At 37.2% G+C, this 19,682-nt stretch overlaps 1 protein-coding gene across 1 annotated transcript in view; it reads left to right on the top strand.

Moving 5' to 3' along the window:
- Positions 1-19,682, top strand: part of ABCC1 (ATP binding cassette subfamily C member 1) — a 149,313-nt gene that overhangs the window by 115,863 nt on the left and 13,768 nt on the right. Inside the window, exons 18-25 of the mRNA XM_031944179.1 lie at positions 95-262; positions 960-1,137; positions 8,190-8,274; positions 10,792-10,921; positions 12,556-12,763; positions 13,659-13,969; positions 15,072-15,271; positions 17,913-18,039. Of these exons, the coding sequence (XP_031800039.1) occupies positions 95-262; positions 960-1,137; positions 8,190-8,274; positions 10,792-10,921; positions 12,556-12,763; positions 13,659-13,969; positions 15,072-15,271; positions 17,913-18,039 (1,407 nt within the window). The remainder of the gene's footprint in view (positions 1-94; positions 263-959; positions 1,138-8,189; positions 8,275-10,791; positions 10,922-12,555; positions 12,764-13,658; positions 13,970-15,071; positions 15,272-17,912; positions 18,040-19,682) is intronic.

Here is a 19,682-nt window from a genome sequence, read left to right as displayed (position 1 = left end):
TTCCTTCTGATTTTTCCTGTTATTATCAAGCTCACTGTTTTTCTTAAGAAATTCACACAGCTTGGCTTAAAATGTTTTTAATCTATTTTTCTAGGGTGTAAATCTGTCTGGTGGTCAGAAGCAACGAGTGAGCCTGGCACGGGCAGTTTACTGTGATTCAGATGTGTACCTCTTTGATGATCCCCTCTCTGCAGTGGATGCCCATGTGGGAAAACACATATTTGAAAAAGTGATTGGCCCTCAGGGGATGCTAAAAAACAAGGTATTAAAGAGGGTGGGTTTTGCAGTCAAGGATAGCAATGTAGACAGAATGACCATTGCTTTTAGATAGACCATAGAACTTATGCATTGTGGGTCAGAGACAGGAAGTAAGAGTTGGAAAAGGGGAAATATTTGTCATTTTTCTCCCACCCCACCTTTTTTGAATGTGTTCCCTTTAAGACTTCTTAGCTTTCCATTTCTTTTTGAGTGTGGTTTTAATCATTTTGCTTTGAGTCATTCCTTTGTAAGTCTCCCTGAGATAGTTTTGTCCAACTCTAGATTGTTTAATAAAATTCTCAGATTCTTTATCACCATAAGGATTGATTCATTCATTTTGACTGGCTAAAGGATGCTTTTTCTTCTAATGTAAGCAAAAATGGTGGTGAGTCCTCAGAGGCAAATTTCCATGCCTATACCTCAGTAAGTCATATAGATTGATTTTTTTCTGTGAGGAGACCTGTAGGCCAAGAATTTGGAGCCCAGAAATCATCAGTGACTTCCTGGAAAATAGGGAAATATGGTTTCCTTCCTGCTTAGCTTTATATTTCAGAGTATCTTCTGGCAGACACTGACCCCAATAGCCACTTTCTTGTTTGGTCTGTTATGCCATAGGGAGTTTATAATCAACCATATTCTGGGAATAGATGGTTGTCGGTGTCTGATGGGGTTTAGTCAAATTTTTGTGTTTGTGTTTTTAGACCCGCATATTGGTAACTCACGGGGTCAGCTACCTGTCCCAGGTGGATGTGATCATTGTGATGAGTAATGGTAAGATCTCTGAGATGGGCTCATACCAGGAGCTGCTGGATCGAGATGGAGCATTTGCAGAGTTTCTCCGAACTTATTCGAATACTGAACAGAACGTGGAAGATGGAGGTAAGGACAGGGTGAGAAGAGATGCTTGCTACCTTGAAGTACCTATTCTCTTCCAGTCCTAGACTCTTCTTGTCAGGGGCTATTCTAGGTTCTGACTTTTATTTACAAGTGTGGCCTGAGTTTATCACTACTTGAATACAGAAATGTTCTCACCAAGCTCATGGCCTTTCCTTTCTTCCAGATGAGTACAGAAAAAGACTTAGATGGTCTTCTCTTAATACATATGTCCTGGCAGCCAACAACTGAGAATTAGTATTTTCTTGTTTCTCTTAGTCTAGAATCTAAGACTTAGAAGTAAAAGACAGAAATGGAGAAGCTTTTGGTATTCTTGAAGCAGTACAAAGCAGAAGAGGCAGCTCTGGGTTGACATGGATATATTTGTGGTTGTCTTTTTGTGTCTGATCTTAGAAGAAAGACAACTTAGAGTGACTTTTAGGAAGAGTCATTATTTACTCTTTCATTATTGATGCCTTACATTTAATTCCAAAAAGCTCAGCCCCTTCTTTCCTTTTCTCTCCCTGTCAGGCAAGATTAAAGTTTAGGGAATATTTTTTTCCATCTCTTTTTGTATTGCTCTGTGCTAACATTCATTTATCATAGTACCTATAATTTTAGTAGCAAAACTGACACTGTGATCTTTTAAATCACAATTTCCAATTATTCTCAGGCACTGTGTTCACTCTGAGAAGTAAGTAGCAATTTGTTTTGTTTTATCTTTGCACTTTAGATTTTTCTGGGGCTCACATTGTGGTTCTCTATCTCTTTAGTCTCAGGGGGATGATTGTTGTTCATTTATTTCAGTTATGTCTAATTCTTTGTGACTCCTTTTGGGGTTTTCTTGACAAAGATAGTGGCATGATTCTCCATTTCCTATTCCACTCTATTTTATAGATGAGGAAACTGAGGCAAACAGGGTTAAGTGATCTGCTCAGGGTCACATAGCTCATTAATATATGAGAGTGGATTCAAAATCAGGTCTTTCTGATTCCAGATCTGGTCTCTGTCCATTGTGCCACCTAACTGCCTCCCTTCCTCTTTTCCCCCACCCCAAGAGATAATAGCAAAGGCTACCTGATCTGATTGTTTCATTTTTTTAAAGATAGTACATGAAACCACATTCTTCCTTTGTAAGCAACCAATTGACACACCTTAGATCTCTCAGCAAGTAATCTTGAAATTGCTTATCCTCTTGTAAACTATCCTCAGCAGTTTAAACTAGCTGCTGATTTCCAAGATCAAGAAAAGAATTTTAAAAACTTCCCCTTTGAAAAAAGTTTTTGTTTGTTTCTTTTCTTTTTTTTTTTAATCAGGGAGCATTTGTTTCCCTCTTACCTGCCCCTTCCTCATGAAAAAAAAAAAAAAATCCAAGCTCTTGTAACAGATATGTAGAGCCAAACAAAACAGATCTGACCATTTCCAAATATCACACCTCATTCTGCATCCTAAATGCTTCACCTCTTTGTCAGGAAGTAGGTAGTTTTTTTTTCCCCCTCATTGATCTTCTGGCACTGTAACTGGTTGTTACACTGATCAGAGTTCTCTGTCTTTAGATTAGGGCTGTTTGTCTTTACAATGTTGTAATGGTTGTCTAAATTGATTTCCTGGTTCTGCTAATTTCTTTCTGTATCAGGTTTCTCTGAAACTATCATTATTTTGTACAGTCTCAAAAGTATTTCATTATATTCATATACAACGGTCCTCTTTGTAATCTGTACAAATTACATCTATATTTTTTCCATTGCTTTTGTATTGCTCTGTGTCAACATAATCTGTATAGCTTGGATCCAGTTATTGTTTGCTCTTTGTTCTGGAAAAAGATCATGACATCAGAGAGGTGATGCCATAACATACAAGTAAGTTGTCTTCAAGTGAGAGGGCTGTATAGGGTCACCTGCCTCACTTTCCCCTCCAGAGCCCTCTGGGTCCAGTGGCCACATATAGATTAGGATGATTGAGTATAGTGACATGTGAAAACAGTCCTGGAATCCAGAACCATCTAAGCTTTGGCTTATTTTCTTCTGAGCCACCAATAACTTTGGCAGTTATTCATCGAGGATGCCATTCCATTTTTTTTCTTCATATCATTTAAATTGAACAATCGAAACTATTCAGTCAATTGTTTTTTATTTTTTATTTTTTTCAGTCCTGTTCAACTCTTTGTGACCCCATTTGGGATTTTCTTGGCAAAAAAAAATAGTTTGCCATTTCCTTTTCCAGCTCATTTTACAGATGAGGAATTGAGAAAAACTAACAGATTAAGTGACTGTCCTAGGGCTAACTACACTAATAAATGTTTGAGGCTGGATTTGAATTAAGGTTCTTTTGATTCCAAGCCCCAACAAGCTATCCATTGTACTTGGCTAGCACCAACTCTGCATCTTCCCAGCTCAGAGACCAGTAATGCCTTTTTCTTTCATTTCTGGAGGCAATATAGGGTTTTTCTAAGGAGGACTGAGGACTCAGATTCAGCCAATCTCTAGCACTAATATACTTGAATTAGTAATAATATTTTGTTGGCTAACTGAAAAAGACTTTTTTGCATTTAATTTTTATTTTCTTCTCAATTATATAAACAATATAAATGTGTATATATCTATATTTTATATATATAAACAAAAATTTTCTTTTTTAAAAAACTGTTTCATTGTTGTTTTTCTCTCAAGAACCTGGTGACATAGATATGTATGTAAGTGTCATTACCCCTGTTATGCAAAAAGGGACACAGGTTGAGACAGTTCTCATGGAAAGTGGCATAGCTAGGACTTGATGTCAGGTCCTCTGACTCAAAATTTAGTATTCTTCCCTCCACATCAAGTCCTACTGGAGGGTCTCAAACAATTATGGTATATATATATATATATATATATATATGTATGTATTATCCAATGCTTCTTATAGGATAGCATGGGGAAGGGGAAACTGAGGCATTTGCACTTCTTTTAATCACTTTCAGTTACTCTTGACTTTACCCAACTGCATTTTTCTTTTTTTTTGCTGATGCAATTGGAGTGAAGTGACTTGCCCAGGGTCGCACAGCTAGAAAGTAGTGTGTGAGGCCGGATTTCAACTCAGGTCCTCCTCACTTCAGATACTGTGTTCTAGATGTGCCATCTAGCTGCCCTTCCAACGACATTTCTTTATATTATTTTGTTAGGTGAGGTGTAGTCATTCTTTATTCCATTCCACAGAAAATGCAGAAAGTACATAGGGATTTATGGTTACCTTAAATAATTGGTACCTTCCCTTCTCTTCCTTCCTCTCCCTTTCCTTCCATTTTCCTTCCCCACACCCCCACCCCTGATCCCTCTTCCTTTTCCAGGAAGTTCCACCTTTCCACAAGTGTTCTAATATCCTTCATACTCTTAATAATATTCCAAAAAACTTAAGACTTCCCTTAGAAGTAAATATACTCAGCAACCCTCTTTCTCATCAGCCTTGCACTGGCCAGATAATAAACGAAGCGAAAGAGGGCAAAATCTAAGTCTTTTTGTTCTTCCTGTACTGTGGTTTACCTGCTCCCACGATTTTCTCCAGCCTTTGGGCTCTTTTGTGATTCCCATCCCTCCCCCAAAATCCAGTATTGCTTAGGAAATCTTTCCATCATTCAGATTATGTAACTTCCCCTCCCACATCTTCCGACTCTTGGACTGAGAAGTTAGCCCTGCTTCTCCAACACTGGGCCAGGAAACTTTTCTCCTTGGCTAAGTAGGTGAGGACACTCCTGGCTCCAATTTGCTTATTCTTTGAGCCTGCTCTTGGGCAAGGGAAAAAAGGGGAGTGATTTCTTCTCTGTTTTCCAACGCAGGTCTGCTCTCTTTTGCTGTAGTTTTTCTTCAAACAAGCAAACAAAAAAGCAGACAAGGACATTTTTAAAATGACTTTTTAACTTAACTTTCTATAACTCTTGGTTTTCCCAACTCTAGGCAAGAAGGTCATGGCAGAGGAGGAAGGTTGGTGTTGCTTGGCTTTCACCTGGCTATAGTGCTTGTAGGTACAAGGCAGTAGAATAGCTTTTGTGAGTTGCATGACTGTGACAAGAATTTCAATTAGTTTCTAAGCTCCTGTTCTCTTCATCTTAAAATAATAATAATAAATCTAAATGCATTCCCTATTATGATGATAAAGAAGTAATAATATTTTGCCTTGAAATAAGAACTTTCTACTAATATTTTTGTTTTTAGGGCCAATAGGACCCTATTTGATCCAGGCTACTTTGTTAAAATTCCCACTCCAAACATTAGCTAATTCCTAAGAAGTGGAGAAGCTAATTCCCCTATTTAGGGGAAGGTAGTTTTAGATGAAATTTTTGAGGTAAGTAGATAAGAGAAGGTTTAATTATATAGCCTCCTTCAAATAGAGATATGTACTAGACTGTCTTTGAACTTATGGGTTTTATGTAAGGATCAGATTAAAGTAACTCTCTTCTGAACCTCTTGTATACATTTCTTCTGAAGGGTCAGAACAGCAACCAAAAACTCTTTGGACCTTTATTCAGAGACAGTCTGTTTGCAAGAATCTTTCTCTGGTTCCCTGAATATGACTTAATTGTCACCATAAAGTACATAATTCCTGCCGTTTGGTATTTGATGTGTATTATAAGTAGGGAACTTATTTCAGTCTTGAGGAGATTTGTTGTTGTTGTTGTTGTTTTTTTTTACAAAAATTTTACGGTTATCTTTTATTTTCATATTACCTAAATTTTCCTATTAATCTTCTTCTCTCTACCTTCCCAGAAATCCATCTTATATTACAAAGAATTTTTATAAGCAAATTTCAAAGAAATCAGCAAAATTAAATTAGTACATTGAAAAAAAAAAATCTGACAATCTATGCAGTATTTCATACTCATGGATCCCCTGTCTTTGTAGAGTTGTGAGGAGATATCTTCTCATATTTCTTTCTTGGGACTATACTCATTCTTTATAATTTCACAACATTCATTTTTGATTATTCTTTTAGTTATTTTTCTTTGTACTGTGGCATTTGATTATTTGAAAATGAAGATCTCTAGCAAATTAGTTTTCCTCTAGCCCTTACTAGATAAAATATATGTTGTTAATAGGACCAGTGGAATGTAAGAACTGTCTTTGGGCAGAAACTGTCTATCTCATTGTAGGATTTTTATCTCTAGGACCTCCTACAGTGCATGGGTACATTGTAGGTGCTTAATAAACATTTGTTGATTGATTGACTAAAGGGATGGGTATTGAAAGGAGAATGTAAAGCAGGAATGTCTGCTTGAAGAGAAATGTACCTCTTGTTCTGTTCATCTTATTGGCTCCCAACTACATCAGGTCAGCATTTTTTCCCTAATAGAGCAGGTATCCCAAAGGCTCTCCCATTGGCCATCAGAGGACCATTTCACCTATTCTAATGCTCGGAACTTTTTGCTATTAGCAAAGCATCTTTAAAATAGTCACACTTTCTCTTAAGAAATGGACTTGGATCTTGATGTTTCCTTTGTGTCACAGCTAGGGAAACTACCTATGGCTGTCCTAAGGCAATATGCCTTCTTTTGCAGAAAGATTTACCTTGGGGGGGGGAGGGGGTCTCCAACCTACAGACAAGAGTTTATCTGATCTATCTCTTCCTTACTTGAATAGGGAAGCTCCCAATGGGTGGAATGAGGGTGTAACTTGTTTCTTGTATAGGCAATACCCACAACAAGCAAACCCTGTGTTTGAGATCTGATTTTTCAGAAGGATAAACCATATTGAGTACCTTGGGACTACTCAACCATTCAGCAGAGACAACTGATAATAATAATATACTTTTCATAGAATTTACAACAATCCTGTGAAGCAGATATTTTTATTATTACTTATATGACCTTCAGGTAAATCACTTCATATTTCTGAATCTTGGTTTCCCCAGTTTTAAAATTTGGGCATTGGATTAGGTGATCCCTTAAGTTCCTTTCACATGTAAATCCCCCATAAACTTAAAAAAAAAAAAAAAAAAAACCCATGATTTAATTGATTTAAAGGACACTCAGTAGTGAAAGTCTCTTTGCCTGTATAGATTCAGCACCTGCTCTGCAGGCTTAGAGGCTTAGAGAGTTTCCTGGATCACTGACAAGGTAAGTGATTGGTTCAGGGTCACACCTTCACTATGTGTCAGAGGTGGGAATGAGATCTAGTTCCTCCTGACTCTAATATCACTACTCTGTCTCCTGTATTTTTCTATCATTTTTTTCCCTGAGGCAATTGGGGTTAAGTGACTTGCCCAGGGTCACACAGCTAGGATGTGTTAAGCGTCTGAGGCCAGACTTGAACTCAGATCCTCCCGACTTCAGGGCTGATGCTCTATCTTAGCTCCCCCTCTATCATTTTTTAAAAATAAAACAGATGTGGCTAAAACCTAAGAACAACTGAATGTCAGATTCAGACCCAGGTGCCTCAATTCTTAGGCAAAAATTCTTGTTCTGTATCAGCTATTTGCTTTACAAAAGGGTTCACTTAAATAGCAGGATCCCCTACCCCTTTGTACCCTTCTTAATGGGTTTTCTTTTTTGGAGGGGAGAGGGAGCAGTTGGAATTAAGTAACTTGACCAGGGTCACATAGCTAATAAGTGTCTGAGGCTGCATTTGAACTCTTTTCATTCTGTCTCCAGGGTTGGTGCTCCATCCCCTGAACTACCTAGTAGCCTTTCTTAAGGATTATCTAAAGCAGAGGGGTCATACCATATCTAAAGCAGAGGGGCTAAACAACTCCTTATGGAGGTCTGGACTGTATTAAAATGTCATTGATAAACATTTAATAAAATAAATAAAAATACATTACAGTTTAGGTAATGTTAATTTTGTGATTTTTAAAATCAGTTATGTGACCCGCAGGGATTTGTTTTCTATTTGAGTTTGACACTATTTATCTAAAGCATTATATAGAATGTTCCCAAAATCTGTTCAGTTTTAAGCTTTTAATAACTGAAACCATATTAAAGATTTTTGGGATCCCCTCTGAAATATGTGTAGACCCATCGCAGGGACCTTTGCAGTACTTAAAAGGCCCATTAAACCTATTCAACTTGCCTCTCCTCTTTGGGTTACCAGGTACCAATGGTCCAGCTGTGAAAGAAGTAAAGCAGATGGAGAATGGAGTGCTGATAACTGAAACATCAGAGAAGCAGCTAAAGAGGTGTGTGTGTGTGTGTGTGTGTGTGTGTGTGTGTGTGTGAATTCATAAATTTCCCTGGAGTTTCTCTGCCTTTTTTCTGACTGACTTGAAAGAGGAGGAGCATATTGTTACTCTCATTGCTTAAGCTACCAAAAAAGTCCTTTGGTTGGCCCCAGGCAGTGGAAGGACTAGCTTTCCTTGTCATTTTTATTTTATCTGCCTCTTATATAACTTTATAAATTCACCCATCTTTGAGGTTCAAGCTGAAACAACCACAGTCTTTTCCTGCCAAAATTGTGGGTCTTATAGACTCTATATTTTTGCAATAAATTCATCCTTCTTGACACTAAGCTTTCCTACATGGCATGGATTTGTGGACATTTGTCTTGAGTTGTGAAATTTGAAACAATACTGTTCCTCCTGCCTTTGGAGGGCCTTGAGAACAAGCTTAGGATGCTTGCTTTTAGTTATTGCAGTGAGAGCACCAGATCACAGCTTCACTGGAGGTTGGTATATGACATGAACGGGGACTACTAGGAATTGCTTTATTTTAGGGAACAAAAAAAAATGATAACATGGGAAGAACATGGTTGTTTTGAACACATTCAGGCACTTTCCTGATAATCACTCAGCTGAAAAGGACTTCTACACATTCAGTCATATGTTGAGGAACCTTTTCCTTCAGGGGTTACACCTCCATCCCTCAGTTACTGGGAATTTTAGAGGGAGGGCATGCAGAAAGCCTGTCATAATTCTAGGAGTTCAGCTGTTTAATAAAGAACAGGCATGATGGTGTCTGTCTTCAAGGAATTAATCGTCTAAATAAGTCTAAATATCAGACTGGAAAGAGTTATGAGTCTAATATAATAAATAATGTAACATAATTATGATAAGGATAGCAGGACATTTTGAAGGTGAAAGTGAGGTCAGGGATAGTGCTAGATCAGAGCACAAGTAGAGGAAGTAGACTTGGAACTGTAACCCCAGCTAACTTTGTGAAGCTTCCCATGACTGAGAGGATTTCCACTTTTTTAGTGAGGAAATGTTGGTTTTTGCAGGCCTTACTCTGGTTTTTTAGTCTCTCAGGTTTGGTGGTAAGAGGGTGTGAACTGGGGTCCAGTTCACTCCAGGGATCCCCAAACAATTTGGGCACTATTTCCCTTGTATTTCCACAAATACAAAAAAAAAAAAAATACAGCCTATATACATTCATTTTGTCTCCCTGGAATTTAAGTTCAGGGGACTGTTTTCACATGTCTTCTTTTCCCCAAGCCCCACCAACAAGCCAGCTATGTTCCCAGGTCTGCTAGGCCTGGGGATGCACGACAGAAATGTAACCATCCCTGCCTTTAGGAGCTCCCATTTTATATGGTGCACATTATCTCCAGGTTCTGCAGGTTCCAGCTGCTTCTTAGTCGCTCAGTGATAATATTTTTTCTCTTTATTGAATTTTTGGAGGGTAACCTCACAATTCTCTGCCGACTCCCCCAGAAGAAATTGAAGCAATTATGATGGATGTGAGATCACTAGCCTCATACTGGTCTTGAGAAGGAGAACGAGGCATATCTGTTTCATAGATCAAATTGTTTATTTACTTAGAAGCTGTTAATGTATAAGGAAACACATCATGACCATGCGTTACTGGGAGAGACATGATAACTGCAAAACAACATTTATATAGCACTTACTGTGTGCCAGGCATTGTGCTGGAGTTAGAAATATGGGATCGTCCCCATATGGCCAGGCTCAGAGCCTTACTTAGTCCCAGCAGAATGTAAGCTCTTTGAGGGCAGACAAAATTTGCTGTTTTTGTCATTTTTGTCTTTGTGCATATGTGTACTTAATAAATACTTGTTAGATGGGATTGTATTAAAACATATGCCATATTCCAGTAGATTTGTGACAGAAAGTGCCATCTGCATCCAGAGAGAGAACTATGGAGACTGAATCTTGAACAAAGAAAGCACAATATTTTCACCTTTTTTTTGGGTTACTATTATTTGTTTGCTTGTTTTTTCCCTGCAACATGGTAAATATAGAAATATATTTAGATTGATTGCACATGTTTAAACTAGATTGGATTGCTTGCTGTCATGGGAAGAGGAGGGGAAGGAAGGAAAGGGAAAAATATTTGGAACACAAGGGTTTGCAAAATTGAATGTTGAAAATTGTCTTTGAATGTATTTGGAAAAATAAAATACTATTAAAATTTAAAAACATATTCCATAGGAGTTCTAATAAAGGAGGGATTAATTTTCTGAGAAATCCAAGACTCAGGTATAGTGGCAGAACTGGACCAGAATCAGTATCTCTACTCTTGGGGCAATATTCCAGCCACTTAAACTAATTCTCCTTGTCCAAGTTTTCTCTCTGCTCACACTTTGCTCTTTTGGATCCTAGAACCATAAGGCTTACAGTGTGACTCTTCTTGCTTTCAGGGAGATTTCTAGTATGTGCTCACATACTATAGGTCTCAGGGGTCAGACCTCATCTGTAACTACAAAGATTTGAACTTTTCTTTTTGTTTGTTTTCTCTAGACAGATCAGTAATTCCTCTTCCTATAGCACAGAGCCTGGGAAACACAACAGCACAGCTGACATGCAGAAATCTGAAGCAGAGAAGGATGTCTGGAAGCTGGTAGAAGCTGATAAAGCCAAGACTGGGCAGGTAAAATTCAAGCATTCTTGCCCCATCTACCCTTTGCTTATCAATCAGCTGCTAACCTTTTAGTCAAAAGAATAGTGGACTTAAGTCAGAAAACCTGGGATCAGATCCTTCCTTTACCATAACCTCACTAACCAGTGGTGACAACAGGCAATTCCCTTTGCTTCCAAATCTCAGTTTCCTCATCTTGTAAAATAGGAATAATGTTTATATAACATTATTTTATTTATATAACATTTTTATCATATTTTATCATATTATAAACTATATTATACATTTATTATAGTATATGTTATTATTGTTATTAACATTTTATTTATATAACATTGTTATCATATATTATTATATTTACTACATAGTATAATATATGTTATTATATAACGTTATTTTATTTGTATAACAGCAGAGAATAACTCACTCTCTAAATGTGAACTAGGGATGTCTGTCTGTTGGTAAAGATTGTGAGAAAGCCTTGTCCACAATGTGTTGGTGGTTTCATACTGTGAAAGATAGTACCCAAGGATGGTTGAGTAGAAAATGAAGAGATGAAAGATTTTAAGGGAAGAAGTTTGGGATCTATTTCAGCATTGTAGCTACCTTTCTTTACCCCATGACATTTGTTGTTGGGCAACTGACCTCCAGATTGCCATTCCTTTCATCTCAAGCTATCTTCCAATAACTTTGGGAAGATGAGCCAATTTTTCTCTTTTCTCTTGCTCAGTAGCCTTTTCCTTTGCTTTCCCTTGTGCTTCCTTCTAGCGCAAAACCTTCTTAGATAGTAACACCAAACAATTACCATTTCTTTCCTGCTGTTTTTTTTTAACTTCTATGTCTGCTCAAAGAATAAGAATAATTGAGGATTATAAATATACTGTTGAGTTATCTGTTTCTCTTATTTTCATACCTCATTTTCCAAAGAAGGATCACTTGGACATGAGACAGAGATAAGAGACTAAAATGTCTAACTTAGATTACAGTAACTCCCTCCTGAGTCCCTGTATACTTGCTTAGGCTTTATGTACTAATATAATAAAGGCATGTGGAGACTGTTGATTGTTTGATTCTTAGGAAAGATAGCACAGTGTGCTGACCCAAAGCAAAGTATAAGGAAATAGAAGCTTTTTCTAAATGACTGGAAGTAATGCCAGTGCTATAAAACTAGATTGGTCAGTCAAGCAGCAACTGCCTTTGACATCTTATTGAAAATTCACCATTGCACTAGGCACTGTAAAAGTGACATAAAACTTGGTTTCTACCCTTTATCTAGTTGAAGAGAAAAGATTAGCAGATAGGAAACAACAATGTAATTTATGCTCTATGCTAGGCCAGAGACTCTGCATGCTGTCAGAATTCTGCCTAGGAGACCATTGAGGACTGGGGTAATAAGGGAAGGTTCCTGAGTGAGGCTCAGATAAAAACTAAGCTTTGGAGACTGGACAAGATTGAGATAAGTAGAAGAGATAGAATGGAATGTTCTACTTGAGAGAAACAGTGACAGTGGAGGCAAGAAGGGATTTGCTCCCACTCCAGAACCTAGTTATGGAAACTGTGACTTTGTTCTTAGATGCCTGCTAGGGTTATATGGGTTTTGGCTGTCTTTTAATTTTGAAAAATAATTTTTCTTCATTGTGTTTTAGGTAAAGCTGTCAGTGTACTGGGATTATATGAAAGCTATTGGACTTTTTATCTCTTTTCTGAGCATCTTCCTTTTTATATGTAACCATGTAGCCGCCTTGGCTTCCAACTACTGGCTCAGCTTATGGACTGATGATCCTGTGATCAATGGGACACAGCAGCACACGAATGTCCGGCTGAGCGTATATGGAGCACTGGGCATTTCTCAAGGTGAGCCTGCAGAGATCCTATACCCCTGAGCTAGAAGGTTTTACCTTTTACCTTGTTATCCTTTTGAAGCCAGTATTGTAAGGTTGAGGAAAAGAAAAGGGCTCTGCATTTTTCATACCAAAAAGTTTTGTTTTTCATATTTTAAAACTAAACTTGTAACTAAACTCCCAAATCCCTTTTTGTATATAGATGTCTTTATAGAATTAGGGAAGTTAAGGGCTTCAGATGGTATATTTCATACATAATTTGCTGTTGTTATTTAGTCATTTCACTGTATCTGATTCTTTATTACCTTATTTGAAGCTTTCTTGGCAAAGACTGGAGTGCTTTGCCATTTCCTTCTGCAGTTTATTTTAGAGATAAGGAACTAAGATATACACAGGGTTAAGTGATTTGCCTAGGGTCATACATCTAGAAAGTATCTGCATTTGATCTTGGATTTTCCTGACTGGCATTCAGTTCACTAGCCCTCATAGAAAGTACTCTCTTCCCACAAAATCAGTGTATGTAGGTTACAAGAGTCATTATTTAAGTTTATAGTTTCTATATACATAACATGAATATAAGGAAATAGTTTTTGTTTTATTTTTCCCTTTATTTTTAAATGTGAAGTTCATTCTTGAGTTATTTCTCAAACTCTTTAAGGGATTCTAATTGACATCTGAGGGAATCTAAGACCTAGTGAAACATTGTTAGCCTACCAAGCAACAGATCTTGATATTACTATATCTTTTCTGGCTTCTACCAAGCAAAAGATAGACCCTGTTCTCCAGGAGAACGTTACAGTCTGATTTGGGATACAACATGTAAACATGTAAATCACGTACGAACAGGTGTAGGTGATCTCTGTCCTTTGCTGGGCTGATCTCCTGATTGATGATGTGGTGTATTCTAGGTATCTCTGTGTTTGGCTACTCAATGGCAGTATCCATTGGGGGCATCTTTGCTTCCCGTCGCCTGCATCTGGATCTCCTCCACAATGTCCTCCGGTCCCCCATGAGCTTCTTTGAACGAACACCCAGTGGGAATCTTGTGAATAGATTCTCCAAGGAAATGGATACAGTGGACTCAATGATTCCTCAGATCATCAAAATGTTCATGGGATCCCTGTTCAATGTCATTGGTGCCTGTATAATCATATTGTTGGCCACGCCCATTGCTGCCATTATCATCCCACCCCTTGGGCTCATTTATTTCTTTGTACAGGTAAGTAGCACAAAATTTGTGTTGTGTTTGTGTGTGTTGTGTGAGATTTTGATGGAACCTCAGTGGCCTCCCTCCGTTTTTTTGAGTCGTGTTGTGTGAACTTTAGAGTGGAACTGGAGTTGTAATGTAAGCTGAGCTGTGTGGCAAAATCAGATAAAGCTCCACTTCATCCTTTGTATTCAGGGATCATTGTCTTGACATGTGACCAGTGCTGTGAAACTCAAAAATAAATGAGTCCCCATGGGCCTCATGTTAACTTAAAAAATTAACATTATTTATGTTTTGTCGTATTTTAATTTATTTTGTTGAACATTTGCCAATTGTATTTTAATCTGGTTTGGGCGCCAATCAGGAATTTTGTGGCTGCCAGTTTGACATCTCTGCTTATGATAGGGATTTTTCTATGAGGATCAGATGAAAACATCACAGAAAATGCTTTAGAAAGTATACAGCATTATCCAAAAACAAGACATAACAAGGCTTAAACTTTCCATTTCCTATCCCATACATAGGATAGTACAGAGCTCCCTAGCTTTAAGGAGGAAGAAAATTGTGTATGGGGGAAATAAAATAACAGGAAGTAGTTTTATTCATTTGAATCCTAAAAAAAAAAAAAAAAAAAGCTACTAGTCGCTTAGGAATTTGGGGAGTAAGATAGATGAGATAATCCTTTTGTATGTACACACACACACACACACACACACACACATGCATGGCAACAGGTATATTCATTTCAGCAAAACCCTCAAACTTTTAGAATTCCTGAAAAAGAATGTCTACTGTATACACTTAATGCAGAGATATTTTTAAAAATATTCAATTGCCTGAAGTAATTGGAAATCTTAGAGACCTTATAAAACATTGGATTTATGTTAAGATCAAAATTTAGCCTCAAATCTGAAGTAGGTAGTTAAGACTATGCTTGCCTTGACAATCTTTGGGGTTGCTTGGTCCTATGAGCTTTTAATACCTTAGTTGAATTGGACAGTACTTAATAAAATTAGAGTTTGATGGAACCTTAGTGGCCTCCCTCCATTTTCAGGGGAAGAATTTCAATGGATTCATATAAAAAAAGAGTAATTTTATTGACATTCTTCTCCAGAGGTTTTATGTGGCCTCTTCACGTCAGCTGAAGCGCCTGGAATCAGTCAGCCGATCCCCAGTGTACTCACACTTCAATGAAACTCTTCTGGGTGTCAGCATCATCCGTGCCTTTGAAGAACAACAACGTTTCATCCATCAGAGTGACCTGAAAGTGGATGAGAATCAGAAAGCCTATTACCCCAGCATTGTGGCCAACAGGTATGCTAGTATTCTCTAGGATCCAGCATTTTTCTTTTATGAGGGACTATCTTATCTTCCATCGGAATCAGTGGGAGATGACATTGGGGTTTTTGGAAACCTTTAGTGAGATAATAACATCTCATTTATTTTGTAGTTAAGACCTTTGACAATCAACATAGTCATGAGTCCAGAAGTAGATTAAAAAAAGCATCCAAATGATATACTTGTTGGGAAAACATAAACCCATCCCTAGGTGCTCACGGAGACATTATTTCAGTATTTCTACTGATGAACTAGAGGTGGTTTAATGCTTTCCTTTCAAGTAAACTATAAAGGCTTTTTGCCATCTATAAATTTTTTATATCTCCCAGACATTTATGCATAAAATATGATGGTACCAGTGGCAGTAATTAAGAAGGAAAGAGACATAGACATTTCTTTTTTTTTCCTATTGCTAATTAATTAACTTATTTATTCGTGACTTTTTTCCAATTACCTGTAAAAAATTCTTAACACTTTTAAAAAAATTTTGAGTTCCAAATTCCTTCCTTCTTCCTTCTCCTTTGTGTCATTGAGAAGGCATGCAATTTGTTATGGGTTATTTACTTATTTATTTTTAAAGACTTTTCAACTGATAAGTTTTTAAAATTAATCTTTGTCTTCTAATATCTTACCCCCATTGAACAAGTTTTTTAAAAGACAAAAAAAATTCTTCAACATATATCTTGCAAAATAAATTTCCACATTGGGCACATCCAAAAATGTATCTCTTTCTAAATTTATCACCTCTCAATCTGGAGGTGAGTCATATTTCAACTTTATGGTTTATCATTACATTGATGTTAGAGGAAGTTTAAAGCACAGCAGCAGGCCACTTAGTAGAGAGACAAACAGCTTCATTAATCCCTGAGGGTATTGTCATATTAAGAAACACTACAATAATTGATGTTCATAATAATGCCTCTGAGTCATCAAGGTAAGGTAAAATTATATACTGGTTGCTTCACTTAAAAAACCAGGAAGATATGACACATTTTAATTAGTTTTGTTGACAACTTCAAAAAGTTTTTTCATGACAATGCTTTTCAGTGTGTTACCCTTATATAATAATCAATGCAAAAGAACTGAAAATCTGACAGCTAATTCCCAGCCATTAGCATTCCCCAAGCCATAAGCTCCTATGTCTCTACCTACAGGAAGTGTGTTTCCTTTCGTTATTCAAATGATCATTTTGAGTTGATATGTATTAGAAAGGTATGGATGGATACCTTGCCTTGGGATGGCAAGGATTTGTCACTACCAAGGGAAAGATTAGATCATAAAAGATTAAATGGATAGTTTTAATTATATAAAATGAAAAACAGCACAAAAAAGCAATTTAAAATTAGAAGGGAAACAAGGTACTTGGGGGGAAAAATCTTTGCAACAATTTTTTGATAGTTATCTAATCTGCTTTATAAGTATACACATATATAGATATAATATAATAATATAATATAAGTACATATACTTATATATGTTATACAAATATGAAACTCAGTAAAATTTATGAGATTAAGAGCAATTCCTCAATAAATAATCAAAAGCCATGAGCAAGTTTTCAAACAAAGAAATCCAAACTATCAACCAGTTGGAAAAATGTTCCAAATTACTAATAATTAGTGAAATATAAATTAAAGCAGCCCTCAGATTCCAGGACATAGAAACTGACTTGGCAAAGATTTAAAAAAAGGAAAATGATAAATGTTGGAAAGGCGATAGGCAAATTAATTCATTGGTCCAGCCATTCTGGCAAGCATTTTGGAACTGTGTCCAAAAAGTCACTAAGCTGTGCATATTACCCTTTGATCCAGCAATTCCACTGTTAAAAGAATCACATCCTAAAGAAAAAGGAAAGGGACTTACAGGTATTAAAATATTTGTAGCAGTTCTTTTTATAGTAGCAAAACTAAGAGGGTAGCTTTTTGTTAGGGGAATGCCTAAACAAATGATAGGTTATGATTGTAATGGAATAGTATTAATGGGCAGGATCAGAAGAAGCTGATAAGATTTTTATGAACTGCACAGCATAAAAGTGAGCAGAAGTAAAGAGAACAATTGATACAATGACATCATAAAGAAAAACAACTTTGAAAGACTTCAAAACTTTGATAAATAGAATAATAAACCACGATTCCAAGGGGGTGGAAGATGAAGCCTATTTATCTCAAAAGAAATGGACTTTTAAATTGTAGAAAATGACTTATTTTTGTGGAAGAAAGAAATAATAAAAACTTTTTAAAAAATTATTGGGGCAGCTAGGTGGTGCAGTGGATAGAGCACCAGCCCTGAAGTCAGGCGGACCTGAGTTCAAATCTGGCTTCAGACACTTAACACTTCCTAGCTGTGTGATCCTGGGCAAGTCACTTAACCCCAATTGCATCAACAAAAAAATAGTTATCTGGAAAATTAATCTCATTTCCTGATGATACTGGATAAGTCAAAATTTAATTTTGTCTTCATCTCTTGTTCCTAAGCCATCCTGTTTCAGGCCAAGAGACTGAAAGAGTTTTTCAGGAATAAAGGGTGTTTTGGAGTTCCTTAGGATTCCCACTCTGTGAATTTACTTTGGTGGATCTTAACCTGGGGCTGACTTGTGCTTATATGTGTGGCTTTGCAGGTGGCTGGCGGTCCGACTAGAGTGTGTGGGAAATTGCATAGTTCTCTTTGCAGCTTTGTTTTCTGTCATCTCCCGGCATAGCCTCAGCCCTGGGTTGGTGGGCCTCTCAGTCTCTTACTCCCTTCAGGTAAGAAGAAGAAAATCTTCTGATATTCGAAATTATTTTTAAGGATGGTGGGAGGTGGAAGGGAATAAGATTGTAAATTCTTGCAGGCTAATTTTGAGTCTATTATGATCTAGGAAGAGGAGAGTTCTGGGAATGAATGAATGGTGGCTCAGAATAAAGAGGAATTAAATGTCTCTCTAGTTTTGGTTGCCTGAAGCATCTAGGTGGCACAATGAATACCAGGCCTGGAGTCAGGAAAATTCATGTTTCTAAATTCAAATATGACCTTAATCATTTATTTCTTTATTTTGGACCTAGGCAAATCACTTAATCCTGTTCACCTCAGTTTCCTCATTTGTAAAATGATCTGGAAAAGGAAATGGCAAACTGTTCCAGTATCTTTGCCAAGAAAATCCCAAATGGGGTCACAAAAGAGTCAGGTTATTACTGAAAAATGACTGAACAATGATAAAAACTGTGGTCAGGGACATTAACTTGTCCTCCCCTTCCCATGTCCAATGATTTCTTTAGTCCTTTAATGAGAAAAGTCTTTGCTTTGCCCTTGATGTTGGTTCCCAGAAGCATGGGAAATATTTGGGAAATGCAGAAATTACCTAAAATCCCAGAAGCCTTGAATCTGACAATTTAAAGGGGATTTAGGGCTATTTTGCTCTCATACTAGGTGAGCATTCAGGAGAGTTGATAAGCTGATTGCTTTCATTATTATCCTGAAGCTCTTATTTTATGTTAATTGACATTGTTTGCCCAGGACTGCTTTTAGATATAGGCTTTGAATCCCAAGTTTGCTGCTGTTTACAACATATGAGAGTTTGTTTGGAACTGTTCTATTCACCCAACCACACATGATGACTTAAACCCCTGCTGATTTTCTACCTTTTGTTTTTTACTTCATGATTATTTCCCCGTGGACTTTCCCTTCTGTCTTCCCTGCCTAACTGGAACCCTCCATTAGATAAAAAGCATTCATTAAAACGAGTGACACAAACTACTGAGTCTTGATGGCTTATGCAATATTCCACCCCCGGAATCCCCCACAAAGTTAATTGCAGTTGAGTTTAGCACCTGCTTGCTAGCAAAGTTCCTGTTCATTATTTCCTTTCTTGCCAGAGCATCTGTTATCTTCAGATGAAACTCCCTGCATCTTATTTGTCTGCTTTTCCCAGTGAGCTCACAGGGAAGTAGAAAGGCTGGAGGTGGTATTTACATTCATTCACACCCAGATCAGATTACCCGGTACAATAGGGCTGGGAGGCTTAAGTGCTAGAAGATTGCTAGGTGAGTTCTACTCCAAATTACTCCCATTAATTAGCATAAACTGAGGTCTGTGGCAAGCTTAGACTTCTGATCCTATGCTCTAAATATTATAAGTGAGGAAAATGAGGTCCAGATGAGTGAAGACTTCCAGATAATTAATGGAAGTTATTAGAACACAGGTCTTTTCCTGTCACTTTGTCTAATGCAGTGCCTGCTTCTCCATATATTATACATTATTTTTGAGGAGTTGTAGGGGTAGAATTCCTTTTAAGGTATTACAGTGGCACTGTCTGCCCCTCAGAGGAAGAGCAGATTTAAAGCCAGGGTTGCTTAACCTTATTGAAATCAAAATTCATTCGTTATATTTGAATGGGGTGGTGGAAATGAGA

The sequence above is a fragment of the Sarcophilus harrisii genome, chromosome 1, assembly GCF_902635505.1.
Source record: "Sarcophilus harrisii chromosome 1, mSarHar1.11, whole genome shotgun sequence".
Classification (NCBI taxonomy): Eukaryota; Metazoa; Chordata; class Mammalia; order Dasyuromorphia; family Dasyuridae; genus Sarcophilus; species Sarcophilus harrisii.
This window is presented reverse-complemented; position numbering and strand designations above follow the sequence as displayed.